Here is an 18,802-nt window from a genome sequence, read left to right as displayed (position 1 = left end):
TCAAGGTGTGCAAAATTATTAGGCAGCTTCACTGCCTCAGGTAAAATGGGCCAAAAAGTGAGATTTAACTGACACTGAAAAGTCAAATATTGTAAAATGCCTTTCAGACGGATGCAACACTCTTGAAATAGCTAAACTATTGAGGCGTGACCACCGGACAATCAAACGTTTTGTGGCAAATAGTCAACTGGGGCGCAAAAAACACATGGAGAAGAAAAGGAGCAAATTAACTGCAAAAGGCTTGAGAATAATTAAACGTGAAGCTACCAGGAACACATTATCCTCCAATACTACCATATTCCAGAACTGCAACCTACCTGGAGTGTCCAGAAGTACAAGGTGTCAAGTGCTCAGAGACATGGCCAAGGTCAAGAAGGCTGAAACACGACCACCACTGAATATATTTACAAGCTGAAGCGTCAAGATTGGGCAAAGAAATACATGAAGACAGATTTTTCAAAGGTTTTATGGACAGATGAAATGAGAGAGACTAGATGGATGGGCCCGTGGCTGGATCACTAATGGACACAGGACACCACTTCGAGTCAGGTGCCAGCAAGGTGGAGGAGGAGTACTGGTATGGGCTGCTATCATTAAGGATGAGGTAGTTGGACCTTTTCGAGTTGAAGATGGACTGAAACTCAGCTCTCAAACCTACTGCCAGTTTCTGGAAAGTACTTTCTTCAAGCAGTGGTACAGGAAGAAGTCCTCAGCATTCAAGAAGGCTATAATCTTTATGCAGGACAATGCTCCATCACATGCATCCAAGTACTCCACTGCTTGGCTAGCCAGCAAGGGCCACAAAGATGCCCAAATAATGACTTAGCCACCTTCCTCACCTGACTTAAATCCTACTGAGAACTTGTGGGCCCTTCTCAAACGTGAGATTTACAGTGAGGGAAATCAGTTCACCTCTTTGAACAGCATTTGGGAGGCTGTGGTTGCTGCTTCAGCGAAAGTTGATCGTGAACAGATCAAGAAACTGACAAACTCCATGGATGGAAGGCTCATGGCAGTTACTGAAAAGAAGGGTGGCTATATTGGTCACTGAATATATTTGAAAGGCCAAAAATGTTATTTAATTGTCATTTTGTGTTACTTATTTGTTGCAACTACTCTAAAAATGTAGAATAAACAATTGTAATTTAGTTGCCTAATAATTGTGCACACTAATAGTTGCCTAATAATTGTGCACACTTATATATTCCCTAGAGAAAGACAAAACTCTTTCTTTTTTAAACATTCAGGTTTGAGGTTCAATAACATTTTGGATTGACTGAGAGCATTGTATTTGTTCAACAATAAAATTAATCCTGAGGAATACAATTTGCCTAATAATTGGGCATACAGTGTAAACACCATGGTACTGAATAATAACCATTAGTTACATGGGCTTTATGTACCTAATGAAAATCCCTAAAATTCTCACATCGATTTTGAGACCAAATACTTATGTCATTTTCAGTTTTGTTCAAGGTGATTGAATCAAAAGTTTTTCAATAACTATCCAATACGTAGTATTGTATTTCATAGTAGTATACGTAAAGTTCCCCATAAAACAGTTTTTCTTTTCTTTTCTTATTTTTTTTCTTTCCAATTTGGAATGCCCAATTCCTAATGCGCTCTAAATCCTCATGGTGGCATAGTGCCTCAAACCGGGTGGCGGAGGATGAATCTCAGTTGCCTCCTCATCTGAGACCATCAATCCGCGCATTTTATCACATGGCTTGTTGAGCATGTTATCGCAGAGACCTAGTGCGTGTGGAGGCTTCACGCTATTCTCTGCGGCATCCATACACAACTCACCACACACCCCACATTATAGCGACCACGAGGAGGTTAACTCATGTGACTCTACCCTCCCTAGCAACCGGGCCAATGCTTAGGAGACCTGGCTGGAGTCACTCAGCACGATTCGAACTCCCGACTCCAGGGGTGGTAGTCAGCATCAATACTTGCTGAGCTACCCAGCCCCCAAACACAGATTTTCTTAAGTGGGGGGATAAGAGATGTGTTATGAAAGATGTTCAAAGTGGGCTCATGTTGACTGATCCAATCACAAAAGAGATTATTTTGTTTCAAGAATACTTGAGATATTATGAAATGCCAAATGTGATAGAAACTAACAGGAAATGGTACACCCTTTGGAGAAGTGGTTATTTTGAATAAGCATTATCTTAATTTTTTATGCAAAAAAGTATCTTACTGTCTCAAAACTAAAAAAAAAAACTAAAAAAAACATTTACAACGTTTCTGCACTATAACTATTGCCCCTATATATACACAATATCACTATAAACCCCTTGGTAGACTTTTACCCCAAATCGCTGCCTTTTAAAAAAAATATTTTTAATCGAAACAACCTTGTTATTTCTTTTCACACAAATTATGTTGCTCCATCAATATTCATAAAAACGAAATTCTTTTTCCCATTTTGTGACCAAAAAAAGCAAACTTTTCTTTAAGGTGTGCCTTTAGCCCTGCTGTACCTTCATGATACATGTCTAAAAACATCGGATTTACATAAAAAAACAACAACAACAAAAAAAAACATTGCAGTACTATGGTGTTTTTCAGTAAGCTTAGTATTACATTGTTTGGAGGAGATCCATTATTAACTTACACTGGTTTTACAGTAGTAACAATAACTGTATGAACTATGGTATTTTGGCGGAAACAATTGTTACATTAGTAATTTTTTAACAGCTGCCTCCTCTACACGCACGTATAAATGAAAAAGGCCACAAATGTTGTTTTCATATACAAAATAAAATGTATTTTTAGCATGCACACCTCACACAGTACATGTTATAACACTTCAATTGTTTTATGTCTTAGTGGTCTGCAAGTACAAGATTAGCAGCCTAAAGACGATTGACAACAGTCATCCCAGACAATGGGAGCTCCTGGTCAAGGAGGCGGAAGAGCATGGCGCATTTGTTTCGTTGGGAAATGTTGCCCAGGGTGTGATGCAACCGTGCCTGTAGGTAGTATAAATCTCTCATTCGCTCTTTACAGTCAAGACGGGAGAAGTACACAGCAGCCTCATCCAATGTGTGCACGGCTAGTTCCATAGCTGTGAGGAAGATGGAAAAAAAGACACTTGTTTTATGCACCTTATTTAAAGACTTGGGAACTCTTAGGAGTACAGCAATGCCCTTAAGAATGTACAGTGTAAGAAAAGCATGACTCAGTACCAGACTGTTTGTGTTCTTCAGCAGCAGTCCCTGCCAGCGCCATCTGACAGCGAGCAGCCAGCAACAGAGCTCTGCCCTTGTCTATCAGTGCCCCATGAGCCAACACAGACTCCAACACATCCTGCACCAGTACAAGGGCTTGCTCAGGTATCCCCAACATAAGCTGAGAAAAGAGTGAAAAGGGAAAGATAAACAATGTTTTATGTTATATGACAGAACAAAATGAGAGCAGATATAATACATTTTTACTGTTCTGAGAACCTTAAACTGTATCGGACTAAAGCTCAAATCTAGAACTGTATATATGCATAGAAAAAAATGGATTACTGTTAAAAACAGAGTTTGAATTGGAATAAAATGAGCCCTGATATTATCTGCATCTAATATGACCCTTATCAGGCAGATGCAGATAATAAAAAACAAACAAAAAAAACCCCAATATCGATATGTTTTTTAGGTGAAGTCAAGGTTCTGGAGGTTGTTTTTGTATAAGCACTTGCCAGTCAGTCTAAGGCATGTGGCTTGCAGCCTTATGCATGCATTGATGTATTTGGTGTACCTGTGTAAATGCCAGGTGTAACACAGCCTCTGGGGCCATGTTCTGGAGGTTGTGTTGGCGTGACAGAGCAAGAGCCTGTAACAGTAATGGCAGAGCTGTCGCGAAACCAGACGAGTCCCAGTGGAGTTCTGCAGAGGCCAGCATCACCCTGTCACACAAACATACTGAAGAGTTATACACAAGCAACAGAGCAACAAAACCTGTTTCTTATGTTCAGTTACAAATATACTGCATATCTACTCATAAGCACATACCTGATAATCATCTCTGTGTTCTTACTCTTCTCACATTGTTGCTGCAGATGCTGTAGAATCTTAGAAGCCTCAGATGTCTGATTCAGAGCTTTCAGCAACTGGGCTTTTCTGAACAGACATGCACATAAACAGTCACATAAGCAAGCGTAACATGCTTGTATGGGGTCAACCTGCTAAAACCAGCATAGGCAAGTTACTTCAAAAAAAAAAAAAAAAAAAAAAAGTAATCCACTACAAATTTAAAATTACTTCTCTAAAATTTTAATTTAATTACTGGTTACTTCATGAAAAAATGATCAAATTACTTCTTTACTTTTAATTACTTAGTTTCTAGAAACCCTACGAACACATATTTTTATTTTCTGCTCAAAGATTTCAAAACAATGTCTATTTCCTCTTCGTCCATTAATGCACAACGAGCTTGTTTACATGCATGTTCTTGCACCAATTATGCTCAATAAGCCAACAATTGGGTGTTTTTTATGTGTGTATATGTATGTAAGTATATGTGAATATAATTTGTATATGTCTTTTATTTATTTACCATTATTGTCATTACTTTTCTACTTATGTATATTTGTTTAGCCAACTGAAGTAGGGGGATACAGTGCATCCGGAATGTATTCACAGCGCTTCACTTTTTCCACATTTTGTTGTTACATCCTTATTCCAAAATTGATTAAATTCATTATTTTCCTCAAAATTCTACAAACAATACCCCATAATGACAACGTGAAAGAAGTTTGTTTGAAATCTTTGCAAATTTATTAAAAAAAAAAAATGAAATCACATGTACATAAGTATTCACAGCCTTTGCTCAATGCTTTGTTGAAGCACCTTTGGCACCAATTACAGCCTCAAGTCTTTTTGAGTATGATGCTACAAGCTTGGCACACCTATTTTTGGGCAGTTTCTCCCATTCTTCTTTGCAGGACCTCTCAAGCTCCATCAGGTTGGATGGGGAGCGTCAGTGCACAGCCATTTTCAGATCTCTCCAGAGATGTTCAATCGGGTTTAAGTCTGGGCTCTGGCTGGGCCACTCAAGGACATTCACAGAGTTGTCCCGTAGCCACTCCTTTGTTATCTTGGCTGTGTGCTTAGGGTCGTTGTCCTGTTGGAAGATGAACCTTCGCCCCAGTCTGAGGTCCAGAGCGCTCTGGAGCAGGTTTTCATCAAGGATGTCTCTGTACATTGCTGCATTCATCTTTCCCTCGATCCTGACTAGTCTCCCAGTTCCTGCCGCTGAAAAACATCCTCACAGCATGATGCTGCCACCACCATGCTTCACTGTAGGGATGGTATTGGCCAGGTGATGAGCAGTGCCTGGTTTCCTCCAGACATGACGCTTGCCATTCAGGCCAAAGAGTTCAATCTTTGTTTCTCATGGTCTGAGAGTCCTTCTGGTGCCTTTTGGCAAACTCCAGGCGGGCTGTCATGTGCCTTTTACTGAGGAGTGGCTTCCGTCTGGCCACTCTACCATACAGGCCTGATTGGTGGAGTGCTGCAGAGATGGTTGTTCTTCTGGAAGGTTCTCCTCTGTCCACAGAGAAATGCTGGAGCTCTGTCAGAGTGACCATCGTGTTCTTGGTCACCTCCCTGACTAAGGCCCTTCTCCCCCGATCGCTCAGTTTGGCCAGGCGGCCAGCTCTAGGAAGAGTCCTGGTGGTTCCAAACTTTTTCCATTTAAGGATGATGGAGGCCACTGTGCTCATTGGGACCTTCAATGCTGCAGACATTTTTCTCAGATCTGTGCCTCGATACAATCCGGTCTCGGAGGTCTACAGACAATTCCTTGGACTTCATGGCTTGGTTTGTGCTCTGACATGCACTGTTAACTGTGGGACCTTATATAGACAGGTGTGTGCCTTTCCAAATCATGTCCAATCAACTGAATTTACCACAGGTGGACTCCAATCAAGTTGTAGAAACATCTCAAGGATGATCAGTGGAAACAGGATGCACCTGAGCTCAATTTTGAGTGTCATGGCAAAAGCTGTGAATACTTATGTACATGTGATATTTTTTTTCTTCCGTTTTTTATTTTTAATAAATTTGCAAAGATTTCAAACAAACTTATTTCACGTTGTCATTATGGGGTATTGTTTGCAGAATTTTGAGGAAAATAATGAATTTAATCCATTTTGGAATAAGGCTGTAACATAACAAAATGTGGAAAAAGTGAAGCGCTGTGAATACTTTCCGGATGCACTGAACATGAGAGGGTAGGGTTAAATGGGATTTGATTTCATTTAATTGTGTGTACAGGCTTCACATTTCATTTGGACACATAAAACAATAAATGATGGAAAAAAAAGAATACACTGATTTTTGATAGCAATTAGCATATTGCTGTGCATGTAAATGCGCTTTAATGACTTGTTAGGGAGCGCACGCTCTTCAGATCACAGAAACGCAAATAGATGTAAGAGTGAGTGTTATTCATGTTTTAAATGCATCCCACATACTGTAAATAACAATTAAAGTAATAACATGTCTAACCCAAGTAATGTAATTGTAAGACATTAACTGTAATCTGATTACAAGAATTTAAAATGTAATGCTTTACTCTACTTTTTGATAATAATAATTACCTGTACAAACCCTCCGTGCTGTTTAAGGCAGAGATAGCAGTGACGTGGGGCTCTGCCAAGTGGTACTTCCCATCATTCATAGCCTTCTCAAACTGAATCTTCAGATCACATAGCATCCAGAGCTGTTAAAACAAACAAAACATTCTCGATATGAGCTGCTGCTGATCTGTGCAGAACTGATCAATTTAAGTTGTGTTTGGCAAGCGGCTTACTTTGGCATGTTGGGTATGAGGAGGGAACTGTTGTTTTAAGTGTTTCATAATGTCACCCACAACAGCATACAGGCCCTGAGGATTGCAAAAATGCACACAAATCTTAAATACAGACAGCAAGCACGGTCAAATTAAGCATTCAAAACTATGCTTGCCAATTTAACAAAGATAGATTTGTGGCCATCATATAGTCAGATTCTGTGTGGTGAAAAAGCTGTTGTTGTTGATGTGAGGTCAGGCACCTGCTCAGCATGGAGCTCTGCCAGATGGCAGAGGGCGACGGCAAAGGCTTCTGTGTTGTTTTGCTGCACACCAAAGTTCACCGGCTCCAGACTGTTCATATTTAATAGGAGCTGTGCCTGTTGCCGTGCCATCGTGCTACAGACAACACGAAGAAAAAACATCATACAACGTAGCAAATACAACATCTATTCGAAACACCCCAAGTGTCCTAACCAGGTGTTACACATTAGGTCTCATCAAGTAATTTCTCAGTTTTTATTTTTTATTATTTTTATTTATTTATTTATTTATTCAGCTTAGCATGAAAGAGATGGTATGCATTTTCTACTTTGTCTCTGTCATTAATTTCATATTTCAATTAAATTGCATTGTAGAATAAAAATAAATAAATACAATGAGCTGTAAATATTCATCATTAAAAACATCTGTACATAGAAGGGTGTAGGAATACTGGATATCTAACCTTTTACCATACATCCTCCATATGGAGGTGGTCTGGGCCAGGCTAATCTCAATGAGCTCAGAGAGGCTTTGCTTCCAGTGCATGATGTTTGTTCCCCGCAGGGCATCCAACAGCTTATTAGCTGGCATACCTTGCTTTGCTCCCTGCTGGACCAGGGATTGAATGCCTAGAGATGCTAAATACTGCAAAACACAAGAGGAACCTTAAAGGGATAGTTCACCCAAAAATGAAAATTCTCTCATCATTTATTCACCCCCATGCCATCCCAGATGTGTATGACTTTCTTTCTTCTGCTGAACACAAACAAAGATTTTTAGGAGAATATTTCAGCTCTGTAGGTCCAGACGATGCAGGTCAACAGGGTCCAAAACTTTGAAGCTGAAATAATGTATAAAGATTCCAGTAGTTAAATCCATGTCTTCAGAAGCTATATGATAGGTGTGGGTGAGAAACAGATCAATATTTAAGCCCTTTTGTACTATAAAATTTCCTCCCTGCCCGGTAGGTGGCGATATGCTTGATGAATGTGAATTGCCAAAAATATAAGAAGAATTCTTAGGAGAGAAGAGAGTGCTTAGGAGGGCTGTTTGAAAGTGGAGATTTACAGTAAAAAAGGACTTAACTATTGATCTGTTTCTCACCCACACCTATCATATCCTTCAGAAGACATGGATTAAACCACTGGAGTCTTATGGATTACTTTTATGCTGCCTTTATATGCTTTTTAGAGCTTCAAATGTCTGGTGACCATTCACTTACATTGTATGGACCTACAGAGCTGAAATATTCTTCTAAAAATCTTTGTTTGTGTTCAGTTGAAGAAAGAAAGTCATACACATCTGGGATGGCATGAGGGTGAGTAAATGATGAGAGAATTTTCATTTTTGGGTGAACTATCCCTATCCCTGTTAACTATAATTGTAAATTATGGCATTTTTTATCATGTCTTATGGTTTCACATTTACAAATGAATATGCTATAAAAACAACACAACCCATTTAAAACAAGACAAGACTTATTAAGAGCAATTAAAATATTTAGTCTTCAGATTTACTTACAGGGAGACAAAAGTGTGCAGCGATTTTCACTGAGTCTTCAGTTAGTACCACACTATCCGATCCTTTCATCTGTTCTAGTGTGTAGAGCCAACTCTGGAACAAAAAAAAAAAATACAAAAACAAAATCACAACAATACAAAGTCAGCTTTTCAGTTATTTATTTATTTATTTCATCCTGTGAGTAGTCCATGTTTCAGAAAAAGTGCACAGCAAATTATGTTGAGAGCTTTCAGGGCACTCACTGAAGAATGAAAGCGCACAGTCATTTCACGAAATAATCTTTCAAATTTAAATGTCCACTCCAAGAAACCGCTCCTACCAGACAGTGTTGGAGACACACATGGTCGTTAGCTTCCTGGGCAATCCGAATAGCTTCCTGCAAAGCCAGATCAGCCTGTTGACTGCACACAAAAGCACAGAAATGTGCATTTAGCATTTAAATTTAGGTTACAGTTATATTAGAAATTCATAGGCTAGAATTCTGATTATCCCCTCTTTGCCCCAGAAAATAAAGTGCTTCTAACACAATGCAATGCTCTAAACGCAATCAGGACAACTAATACGCACTAGTGTCCAAATCGACAGTGCAGAGTCGCTAGATTTAGAACAGCATAGCGCAAACTGCGGCCATAGCCTTCATCTCCATTGCTCTTCCCCTCTGCACCGGAGAGAATGAGGCGGTCGAAATAGTGAAGGAGGCTGTGGGTGGAGATGTAGATATCCTGCACTCGCATGCTGTTCAGATAGCTCAGGTAATGCTGTAGAAACATAGAGACAGAGAATGGGTCAATTATTTAAAAAAGGGATTAAGACACTAACCAAAAGTACCAGGGAAATGTACCAGGGTAATACCATGTTATTCCTTTAAGTAGCATGTAAGTACCATATATAAATATGGTAATAGTACCATGGAATTACCATCTGATATCATCACTGTACCATGGCACCTTCACAGTACTTTTCTTGTAAGGAGAACCCAGAAAACGTGTTTCTTTTGAAGTCAACATGGAAAGCCAATCACAGACACTTTTAATTCTGTAATCTGATGTACAGTATTTCTGAATGAAAAAAATAAAAGACTGGATTTTGAAAGTGGGAGTTACACACCAGAATAGAGCTGAGTGGATGGAGGGGACGGAATGGAAAATAAGATTTGTGATGTCAGACGAAAGTTGTTTTAGTGGTTTAGTAAGTTGAAGGAATAATTTACCCAAAAATGATTATTCTCTCATCATTAACTCTCCCAAACTCCTATGACTGACTTTCTACCACGGAACACAAACAAATATTTTTTAATGGAGATATGATGTCTGTTTGTCCATACAATGCAAGTGAATGGTGACAAGAACTTTGAAGTTCCAAAAAGCACATAAAGAGAGCATAAAACTAATCCACACAACTCCAGTGGTTTAATCCATGTATTCTGAAGTGATCTAATCAGTTTTAAATGAAAACAGACCAAAATTGTTATGCTTTTTCACTGTAAATCGTGCCATTGCAGTCTCTAGGCATGCTCATGATTTATGCTGCCTTTATGTGCTTTTTGGAACTTGAAAATTTGGTCACCATTCACTTTCATTGTATGGATAAACAGACATCATATCTCCATTAAAATATCTTTGTTTTTGTTCCACGGAAGAATGTCATACGAGTTTGAGAAGGCATAAGGGTGAGAAAATTATGGGAGAATCATCATTTTTGTACGAAACATTTCTTTAATACATTTTGATAAAAACAAAAAGGTGTTTGATTCACTTTTTGACCAAATAATTTTCACGACCTTTCCAGTCATTTTTAATTAAGACCAATTTACTTATGAATAATTTAGACCAATTAGTGTATAGGTTAGACTGACTCATTGAAAAGATCCGACTCAACAGAATGAATCAAACATCACTTTGGTATACAAGCAAGTTTTACTTTGTAATAGAGCAATATCTAGCTAATTAAAAAAATATATTTACAACAGAGCAAAAGTAGAAACATTTATCATCACTATAGAAATTTCCATGATTTAAGATTTTATTAATTTCCATAAATTCTTCCAGCCATAACATTTTTTTAAAATTCCAGGTTCTCCATTTAAAAGCAAGTCAGCTCACAGCTTCAGCAAAGTCAGGGTTGAACTTGAGGATGTTGTTGAGCTCGTCTTGTAGCTTAGCCGGCGGCACGGCCTTGTTCTCATCGTTCTTCAGGAGGTATGCCTGAGAAAAAAATATTAAAATATTGTAGCATGTCACATATGCTCATATGATATGGACACAAACTAGACAATGGTGTTCATGAAAGTGACATTAAGGTGGCACTTTAAACAAACCTGTCGAGCAAGAAAGTATTCCGCCTGTTTCTGAGATAAAGGACCTCGAGACTCATCAGATCTATGATAAACAGAAAATAAACCCACAGTCAGATCCACAACCATGACATTTACACAACCCTGTTCCACCAGTAATAAGTGGAAAAATAAATGTTCCCACTGACCTCAGTTCAGACTGGTGTAGAGATGGTGTGTCCAGCTCATCTTTGTCTATGTGGTCAGCGCTGGTGTCTTCATTGCTCGTCAGTTCCATGTCTTCAGCAGGTAGTGCTGACAGCTCAGGCTGGTTGCCAGAATGGCAATACTGCTGTAGAGACTTGTACAGCTTATACACCTGACTGAAGGACAGTTTATTATAGGCCAGCAGCATCTGACGCATGAACAAACCTACAGAGAGAGTCAAAAGAGAGAGAAAAAGAGCTCAAAACATTTCAAACTGACAATACTTACAATCAACAAATGGAATATTTACAATTCATTTTGGTAGTGCTAGTAGCACAGAAATTGCACACTTCACCATTAAAGGAATAGTTGGCACAAAAATAAAAATTTCTCTCATCATTTACTCACCCTCATGCCATCCCAAATGTGCATGACTTTCTTTCTTCTGCTGAACACAAACAAAGATTTTTAGAAGAATATCTCAGCTCTGTTGGTTCATTCAAAGCAATTCAACTTTGAATGTGCAAAAAGCAGATAAAAGCAGCATAAAAGTAATCCATTCGACTCCAGAAGTTTAATCCGTGTCGATATGATACGTGTGTGTGTGAGAAACAGATCAAGATTTAAGTCCTTTTTTCCAATAAATACCCACTTTCCAAGTTCACTTCCATATTCATCGTCTTATGTTTTTTTGGTAATTTGCATTCTTCATGCATATCGCCACCTACTGGGCAGGGAGGAGAATATATAGTAAAAAAGGACTTAAATATTGATCAGTTTCTCCCCCAAACCTATCATATCGCTTCAGAAGACACGGATTAAACCAACAGAGTCGTATGGATTACTTTTATGCTGCCTTTGTATGCTTTTTTGAGCTTCAAAGTTGTGGTCACCATTCACTTACATTGTATGAACCTTCAGAGCTGAGATATTCTTCTAAAAATCGTTGTGTTCTGCAGAAGAAAGAAAGTCATACACATCTGGGATGGCATGAGGGTGAGTAAATGACGAGAGAATTTTCATTTTGGGGTGAACTGTCCCTTTAACCCATAGACCTGGAGCAGAAGTGGTGTATTATTACTAAACAAACACAAATTCATACCCACAACACTTGTTTTGAATGCCTCAGAGTCACTGAAAGCATTTGGCAGAATAGTAAAGAAGTGCTCCATGTCCTGCAACTCTCCATTAGCCATCATAAGCAACCTGAGAAAATGGCAATAATTTTGTGAATGATGAAAAAGTTATTTCATTTCATAATGGAAAAGTTATTTATAAAGAGTACACACCTGAGTTTAACAGCATTGACCATCCGAAGACAGCACTCCTCCACTATCTTCAGAAACTGTTCTAAGGTCAGATCTGGACCCTGGTCACCACACACATTGCACAATATTTATAAAACACAAACACATCCTTACAAGAGAAACATTGCATGATATACATACCTGTTGTAAAGGTAGAATGAGTTTATTCAGGCGTCTTCTGTCTAGAAGTGCCATGGGTTTCGTTGTGGACATCTCATACAGTAAAGTTAATACTGAGATCTTGTATGGAGTGACCCAGTCCTTTATACCGAAGACATTGGCATGGACCACTCCATTTGTCATCATGGGGTTAAAATATAAACTTTCGTGCACGCTAGCCATTGCAGAAAGATCAAGCCCCTCTGGACTTCAGTTATTCCTCGTGGATAAGCAGAATAAAGAATATCGATGCATTGATTCTCTAATCAAACGGAATAAAGCAGGATTTCATGGGTCACGCTAAGTTAACCTAGCTTACATTGCATGGATAATACTATCGGTGAAGGATTAAAGTAGTTTAGAATGCAAGAATATAATTTGCAACATCTCTTCCAGATGGACGTCAACAAAACAAAGTCTACATCTGATTGTTCAGGTTAATGAACATATTTGCATCTTAACCCGCATCAATTACGAATGCTTTTCTTCAAAATACCCTCCAGTTCCGTTCACGTTTCAGAACGAGCTGTACAACACAGATAAATTGATTGCGCTCAGGCCGCTCTATAGACTACAGATAAATCGATTGCGGGTCGTGTGTAGAACCCTCTGGCTGCAAAATTTTCGCGAGAGTCGCGTTTGCGGTTACTTAAGTTAAAGTTGTGGTTAGATGTACATGTATAGTTAAGGTTATGGTTGTTTAGGGGTATGGATAGGTGTAGGGTTTCTGTGAGATTCCAAATAAACAGAACAAATACAGTATGAATGTCGCGTGCCACTCTCGCGAGACTTTTGCAGCCACAGGGTGCCTGTGTGCCAGCACTGTTTCAAGCATAATATTTGACAATGTACAATAGCCTCTAATTTCAGTGGGTGGCGGTTCAGCAAAATCGTGAGGTAAAATGCATAAAATGTTGTTCTACTTTTAACGTTTAAACAGAATCTGCACATGAGTCTATTTCTTTGAAATACGGTAGATGGCGTCAGTGTTCATTGGTTGACGTGACAGTTTACATGAAATGGAAAATTATCATCCTCATGCTTAAGTCTCTAAGAACTATAACACAGACACTGAAAGTATTCTTATTACACTAATATTTCTTATCCTCTCCTAGGATAACATTGTTAGCCTAAACCCATTGCTTAGTTACATTTTTTTTTAATCCTTTGTAATTGTTACTGCAATTGTGTACAATTTTATGATATTGTTTGATGATGTATGACTCCTGACTTTTCCCATCATCACTATTTCTGTCCATTCATATTTCCTATTAATGTTTTATGATGTGTTACTAATGAACAGAGAGGGTAGAAGGCTGCACATTCTTCACAGGTATAATCTAAATATACAGGAATATATTGTATTCCCAGAATACATATACTGTACAGAAAACATGTCAAACATTAAATCAATTATTTCTAACATCATAGGCCAATTCATTAGGTGATTGCTTTCTATGGCCTCAAAATGGCTCAGAAGAAAAAAATGTTAATAGTTGTGACCATTTCAATTCTAACAAGTGATGGCTATGGCTGTATCTTTAATTCTTTTAATCAATAGGAAACTGGAGGTGCTTACTGCTTACACAATGGACATAAGTCTTTCAAAATAAATTTGACCCCTACACCTGCACGTAAAACTCAAACTAGTATTCAAAATTAGCAGAGAATTTGATGGTATGTGTTGATTTTCTTTTTAAAAGCATAAAATACACAAGATTTACTAACTACATTAATCTTTAGCTTAAAGGAATATTCTGGGTTCAATATGTTAAGCTCAGATGTCAACTTCTGTGGCATAATGTTGATTACTACCAAAAAAACACTTTTCCAATTCATCCCTAATTTGTTTAAAAAAAATAATTACAGTGAGGCACTCACAATGGAAGTGAAAGAGTCCAAATTGTGGAGGGTTTAAAGGCATAAATGTAAAGCTAATCATTTTTTTTTAAAGCACCTAGATTAAAACTTGTATTATTTTAGTAAATTTGTTTAAATTGTATTTAATCAAATGAATAGTCTTTTTTAGGGTTTACAGCCTTACATCGTCACAGCAATTACGTTGTAAAATTTTATAAAATTTTACACACAAGTCGAAGCAATTTTATCACACTAAAATCATGTTAACACGTTGTTTACGTCTTGTGGCCATACTTTTGAAACGGTGAGTGAAAAGGAGAGAGATAGGAGTGAGTAGGCAGCTGGCTTGTAACCAGCGGGACTGTCGGTGAGAACAGATCCAGTCTAGTCTGGTCAGGTTTCAGAGTATTTATTGTACATCCAAGCATGTATTTATGGGAGTTTGTGTGTGTGGTTTCTAAAGAGAAAAACAAGGGAATACAATGTTTAGGTTCCCAATACTCAATGCCACCTCAGGGAAATGGCATCTGCAAATATTACATTAAACTAGGAGACTCACAGGCAGTAAACTTAGGTAAACTAATCAGTGCATGAAGCTGCCATCTACATGTACCACAATCCCAACAAATGCATATCGGAAATAACCAAAGCACATGCCTAAGCAGGTAATCTAACAATGACAGTGCTGAAGGCCAGCTAGATCTTCAAACAACTCAAAAATGTATCTAACATGAACATGCATGAAAATGAGGAGCACATTTAGGCCTAACTCAAGTTATGCAAAATAATCTATAAAATACAGAACACAAGGCACTTACATTGTCAATTACGAACAAAAATATAAGATACAAGGAGTAGATATCACAGTCCTCTGCACGGTTCAACAAACGAGAACAAAAGAAAAACTGTGGGCACAGCTGCTGTTAATAAGGCCTGTGAAGGTGTCCTAATTGGCCTGAGATTGAATGGGTGGAGCTGGATGCTGCCAGGGAAATGAAGGGGCTAAGAGGGGTGTGGCACTTGCTCTGAGGATGCAGCATAGAAACAAAGGAAAACTTCCAAACAGCCACCCCCAAGTTTATATTGCAAATCTGTTAATATGAGAGATCATGGGGGATCAGGTTGGCCTGGGAGAGGAATAAGGTGAGCAACAGGCCTTGTGGACCTTCTGTCCTTCACTTGGACATCAGCAACCCTACAACAACCATCCTTGCTCGGATGGAGGGAAATTACTTTACCCACTGGCCACAGGGATAGAGGAAGCTGGGAATCAAGAATTAGAACAACAGTGTTAAGTTGGAGGTTAGGACTGTCAATGTGCCACTTCTGTCAAGACTAAAGAGAGGGAAGGTAATTTCTAAGGAAATGGGCCCAAAAGTGGTCAAAGAATTTGACTATGACACCACTGATGGTGACTTTGCAGCTCAGAGTCTGGATACATTACCAGGGGGAGGGAAGCATCATGCTGCCCCATGAGCAACAGGTTAAGAGTCACAGGGTCAGTAGTCTAGGGAGGTGGCTACAGGGCAGGGACTGGGCCAGGAGGCGACCACAGGGAAAGGACTGGGTCAAGAGGCCTGGGAGGCGACCACAGGGCAGGGAATTGAAACAGGAAGGCAGGTCCTTGGTTCCACCTGCAGGGCCTACCAAGATCAGTCAGTAGCATTCCTCTAGTTAGGTTCTCGTGCCTTACCCCATAAGTGCTGGATAATAACTTTGGCCCTTGTTGTATAAGGGAGGATATACCCGAGAGGATCATACTGGCGAGCAAGAACTCCGTAAATATGGCGCATAGTTGGAGTGGTAGATTCAATGGCTCTGTGCCTGTATCTGAGGGTGTCTGCATGGCAGTTCCAGTGGAGGCCTAGGGTAGACTCCAAGGGATCAAAAAGGATGGATGGTGTGACAGCCAGAGTTCTGTTTGATTTGACCTGGTGTCTGGAGGTAGGTCACAGATGACCCTAGGGTCGTTGCTGGTCCATTGTCTGATTTCAAAGCCACCAGAGGAGAGGGTAATGTGCAGGCTGTGTAGGTCTCTGGCTTCCTCCAGCGTGGGGAGACTTTGCAGGCAGTTATCCACGTAGAAGCAATTGTGTACCTGTGATGATCCTCTGGAGGATGTAAATGGCACAGCAAGGGCTTGAGGTCATGCCAAATGGGAGAACCTGCCATTCATACACAGTTGGACATCTGCAGTCCAGATCACCCCAGAGGAAGTGCAGGAGAGGTCTATCCCGGTGGAACGGGCGCACCTGTTGAAACACTGATTTAATGTCTCCACTGATTGCAATCTTGTGTTGCCTAAAACGGAGCAGAACTCCAAGGAAGGAGGGCCTAATGATTGGTCCAGGAAGCAACTGTGAGTTCAGACATTGATTTTGGTAGGAGGAACATTCAAATACAATGCAGTCTTTAACATTATGATGCACATGGTGGTGAGGTATGTACCAGAACTCAGGGGCATCTTCCATTTCAGATGAGGACAACTTATTGACATACCCAGCATTAACTAATTTCTGGATCTCTCTGGTATAGGTCTCAGCCTGTTGTGGGTTTTGAAGGAGTTGCTTCTCACAGCTGCGAAGACGGGACATAACTGCCTCTTTAGAGGCCTTCACGGGGGGGCAAGTGGTCTGTATGGAAAAGAGGTGTGGCATACGTAGGATGCCATCAACAGGTGTTCTGATGGTTTGGGTCTCAAGCTGGTGCATTGCCTCTTGATCCTGTTTAGAATGAACCACAGCTTTCATGCTTCTGAGGTAATGCATCAAACTGCCACAGTTTCTGTACATTATGGTGGATGTCATCAGGTGGGCATTTAAGGGAGATGTAGTGAAAATGAGCAGAGGGAGAGCTAGCAAGATCTCTTGCAGGGCCCTGCAGTGTCCAGCCAAGTTGGGTCATGATTGCCACAGGGGCTCCAGGTGGGCCTAATTTCACAGGTTGTGTTGGGGTAATAAGTTGTGTATGATCAGCCCCTAGAAGGAGCAGGGGTCTTACTTTATTAAGCTGTTTGAGAGGAAGCTGATTGAGGCGAGAGTAGCGCCACTGGAGGGATTTCACAGGGCGAGAATGTTCGGACAAGGATAGCTGGTCAGCAGTTAAGGCTTGACTAATAACATAGGACTTTTTGGATTTAAGAGTCTGAACAACTTGTCTCACAGTTCTCAGCTTCAGGCTCTCAGGTTTTCCTACCAACTGGAGTGTCTTGGCAGCAGGGTGCAGGAGGATTGTTCTTTCAGACCAATCATCCAATATGGCACAAGTGTCAAAGGATCTGTTTCCATTACGCAGGGTCACTTCAACTACCTTCAGCAACACTTTTTTTTGCAGTCACTAGGGTGGTCAAGATAGAGGTTCTGCACTTGCCTTTGGTTGATGTTACATAGAACCTGTAGATGTTTCCCATCGGACTGGCTGCAGCATCCCTTCAGGTCACACGGAGTTGCAAAGTGGTCTCGTGCACATAGTCAACAACATCTCGGTTCCTTATTCCAATTAGTTCTCTGGTCGTTTGTGAGCTGGAGGAAGCCATTACATTTACTAACATGGTGTTCGGTAGAGATACAATAGGTGCACACTGGATAGTGTTCAGATGAGGTGTTGGGGAGAGGCTGACTAACTTTATGTGGGGCGACTTGGGCTTCAGGAGAGGTACCATAGAGTATGACTGTACCTCTTAATGGGTGAGGGGGCGATGGCCTCTGTCGGATAGGCTGAGGTATTCTTTGCCTTCTGGGCTTGCAATGGACTTCTTGTTGTAGCCAGCTGGAAAAATCTAGGAGGTTATAGGAAAGGGGACCTGGTCTACTTAAACTCTTATTCCTCTTAAACTGGCAGAACTGCTCATGGGGAAGCTTCTCTAAAAGCTGCTCAACATGTGAACCACAAGTAAGCTCAGAGAGACCCTCAGGGCCCATGGATTGAAGGAGGCCCACTAATGCCTGAACTCTGAGGGCAAATTGGTCTAAACCTCTACCATCACCCATGTGGATAGCAGGTATCTCCATTATAGCTCGGAGCTCCTTCAAAGCAAGCTGTCTAGGTTGACCATAACGCTCATCTAGAGCCCTCATAGCTTGAGTATAAGAATCTGGGGCATAAACATAAGCCAATGCAAGTCTCCTTGCCTGGTCTACCTTTAAATGTTCCAATAAGATGTGGCATTTATACTGCTGACTCTCCTGGATCTAACAAGTGGGATAGGGCCATCATTAACATGTACTGGCTTTCATCCTCCTTGGTGAGATCAGGGAACGTGGGACCTTCTATCCTCCTATAGTTTGACTGCAGGGGGCCAATAGAGGGAGCTAGCTGACTTTGAGGGGCAGCAGATGTCAGGTGGCGGGCTGCACATTGAAGACTGGTATGCCGGCTGGGCAGGATAGGACATAACACAAAGCAAAGGTTGATTTGGCAG

The 18,802-nt window shown here is 40.2% G+C and overlaps 1 protein-coding gene across 2 annotated transcripts; it reads right to left on the bottom strand.

Moving 5' to 3' along the window:
• Positions 1–2,750: 2,750 nt before the first annotated feature.
• Positions 2,751–13,072, bottom strand: LOC127424440 (anaphase-promoting complex subunit 5-like). 2 transcript variants are annotated; one of them, XM_051669665.1, is made up of 17 exons: positions 12,505–13,072; positions 12,346–12,425; positions 12,159–12,262; positions 11,059–11,281; positions 10,895–10,955; positions 10,680–10,781; positions 9,145–9,335; positions 8,897–8,978; positions 8,578–8,670; positions 7,520–7,701; positions 7,056–7,191; positions 6,814–6,888; positions 6,602–6,723; positions 4,011–4,118; positions 3,757–3,904; positions 3,198–3,360; positions 2,751–3,076 (listed from the first exon to the last, which is right to left on the bottom strand). In XM_051669665.1, the coding sequence occupies exons 1-17, from the start codon at positions 12,703–12,705 to the stop codon at positions 2,865–2,867; spliced, it is 2,283 nt and encodes a 760-aa protein (XP_051525625.1). In that variant the 5' UTR covers positions 12,706–13,072; the 3' UTR covers positions 2,751–2,864. The 2 variants fall into 2 exon arrangements, with proteins under 2 accessions (XP_051525625.1, XP_051525626.1); XM_051669666.1 differs by lacking the exons at positions 12,346–12,425; positions 12,505–13,072 and having other exon boundaries at positions 12,163–12,262.
• Positions 13,073–18,802: the final 5,730 nt, after the last annotated feature.

The sequence above is a fragment of the Myxocyprinus asiaticus genome, chromosome 33, assembly GCF_019703515.2.
Source record: "Myxocyprinus asiaticus isolate MX2 ecotype Aquarium Trade chromosome 33, UBuf_Myxa_2, whole genome shotgun sequence".
Taxonomy (NCBI): Eukaryota; Metazoa; Chordata; class Actinopteri; order Cypriniformes; family Catostomidae; genus Myxocyprinus; species Myxocyprinus asiaticus.
The sequence above is the reverse complement of the archived record's forward strand: the minus strand, read 5'-3'. Positions and strand labels throughout refer to the sequence as shown.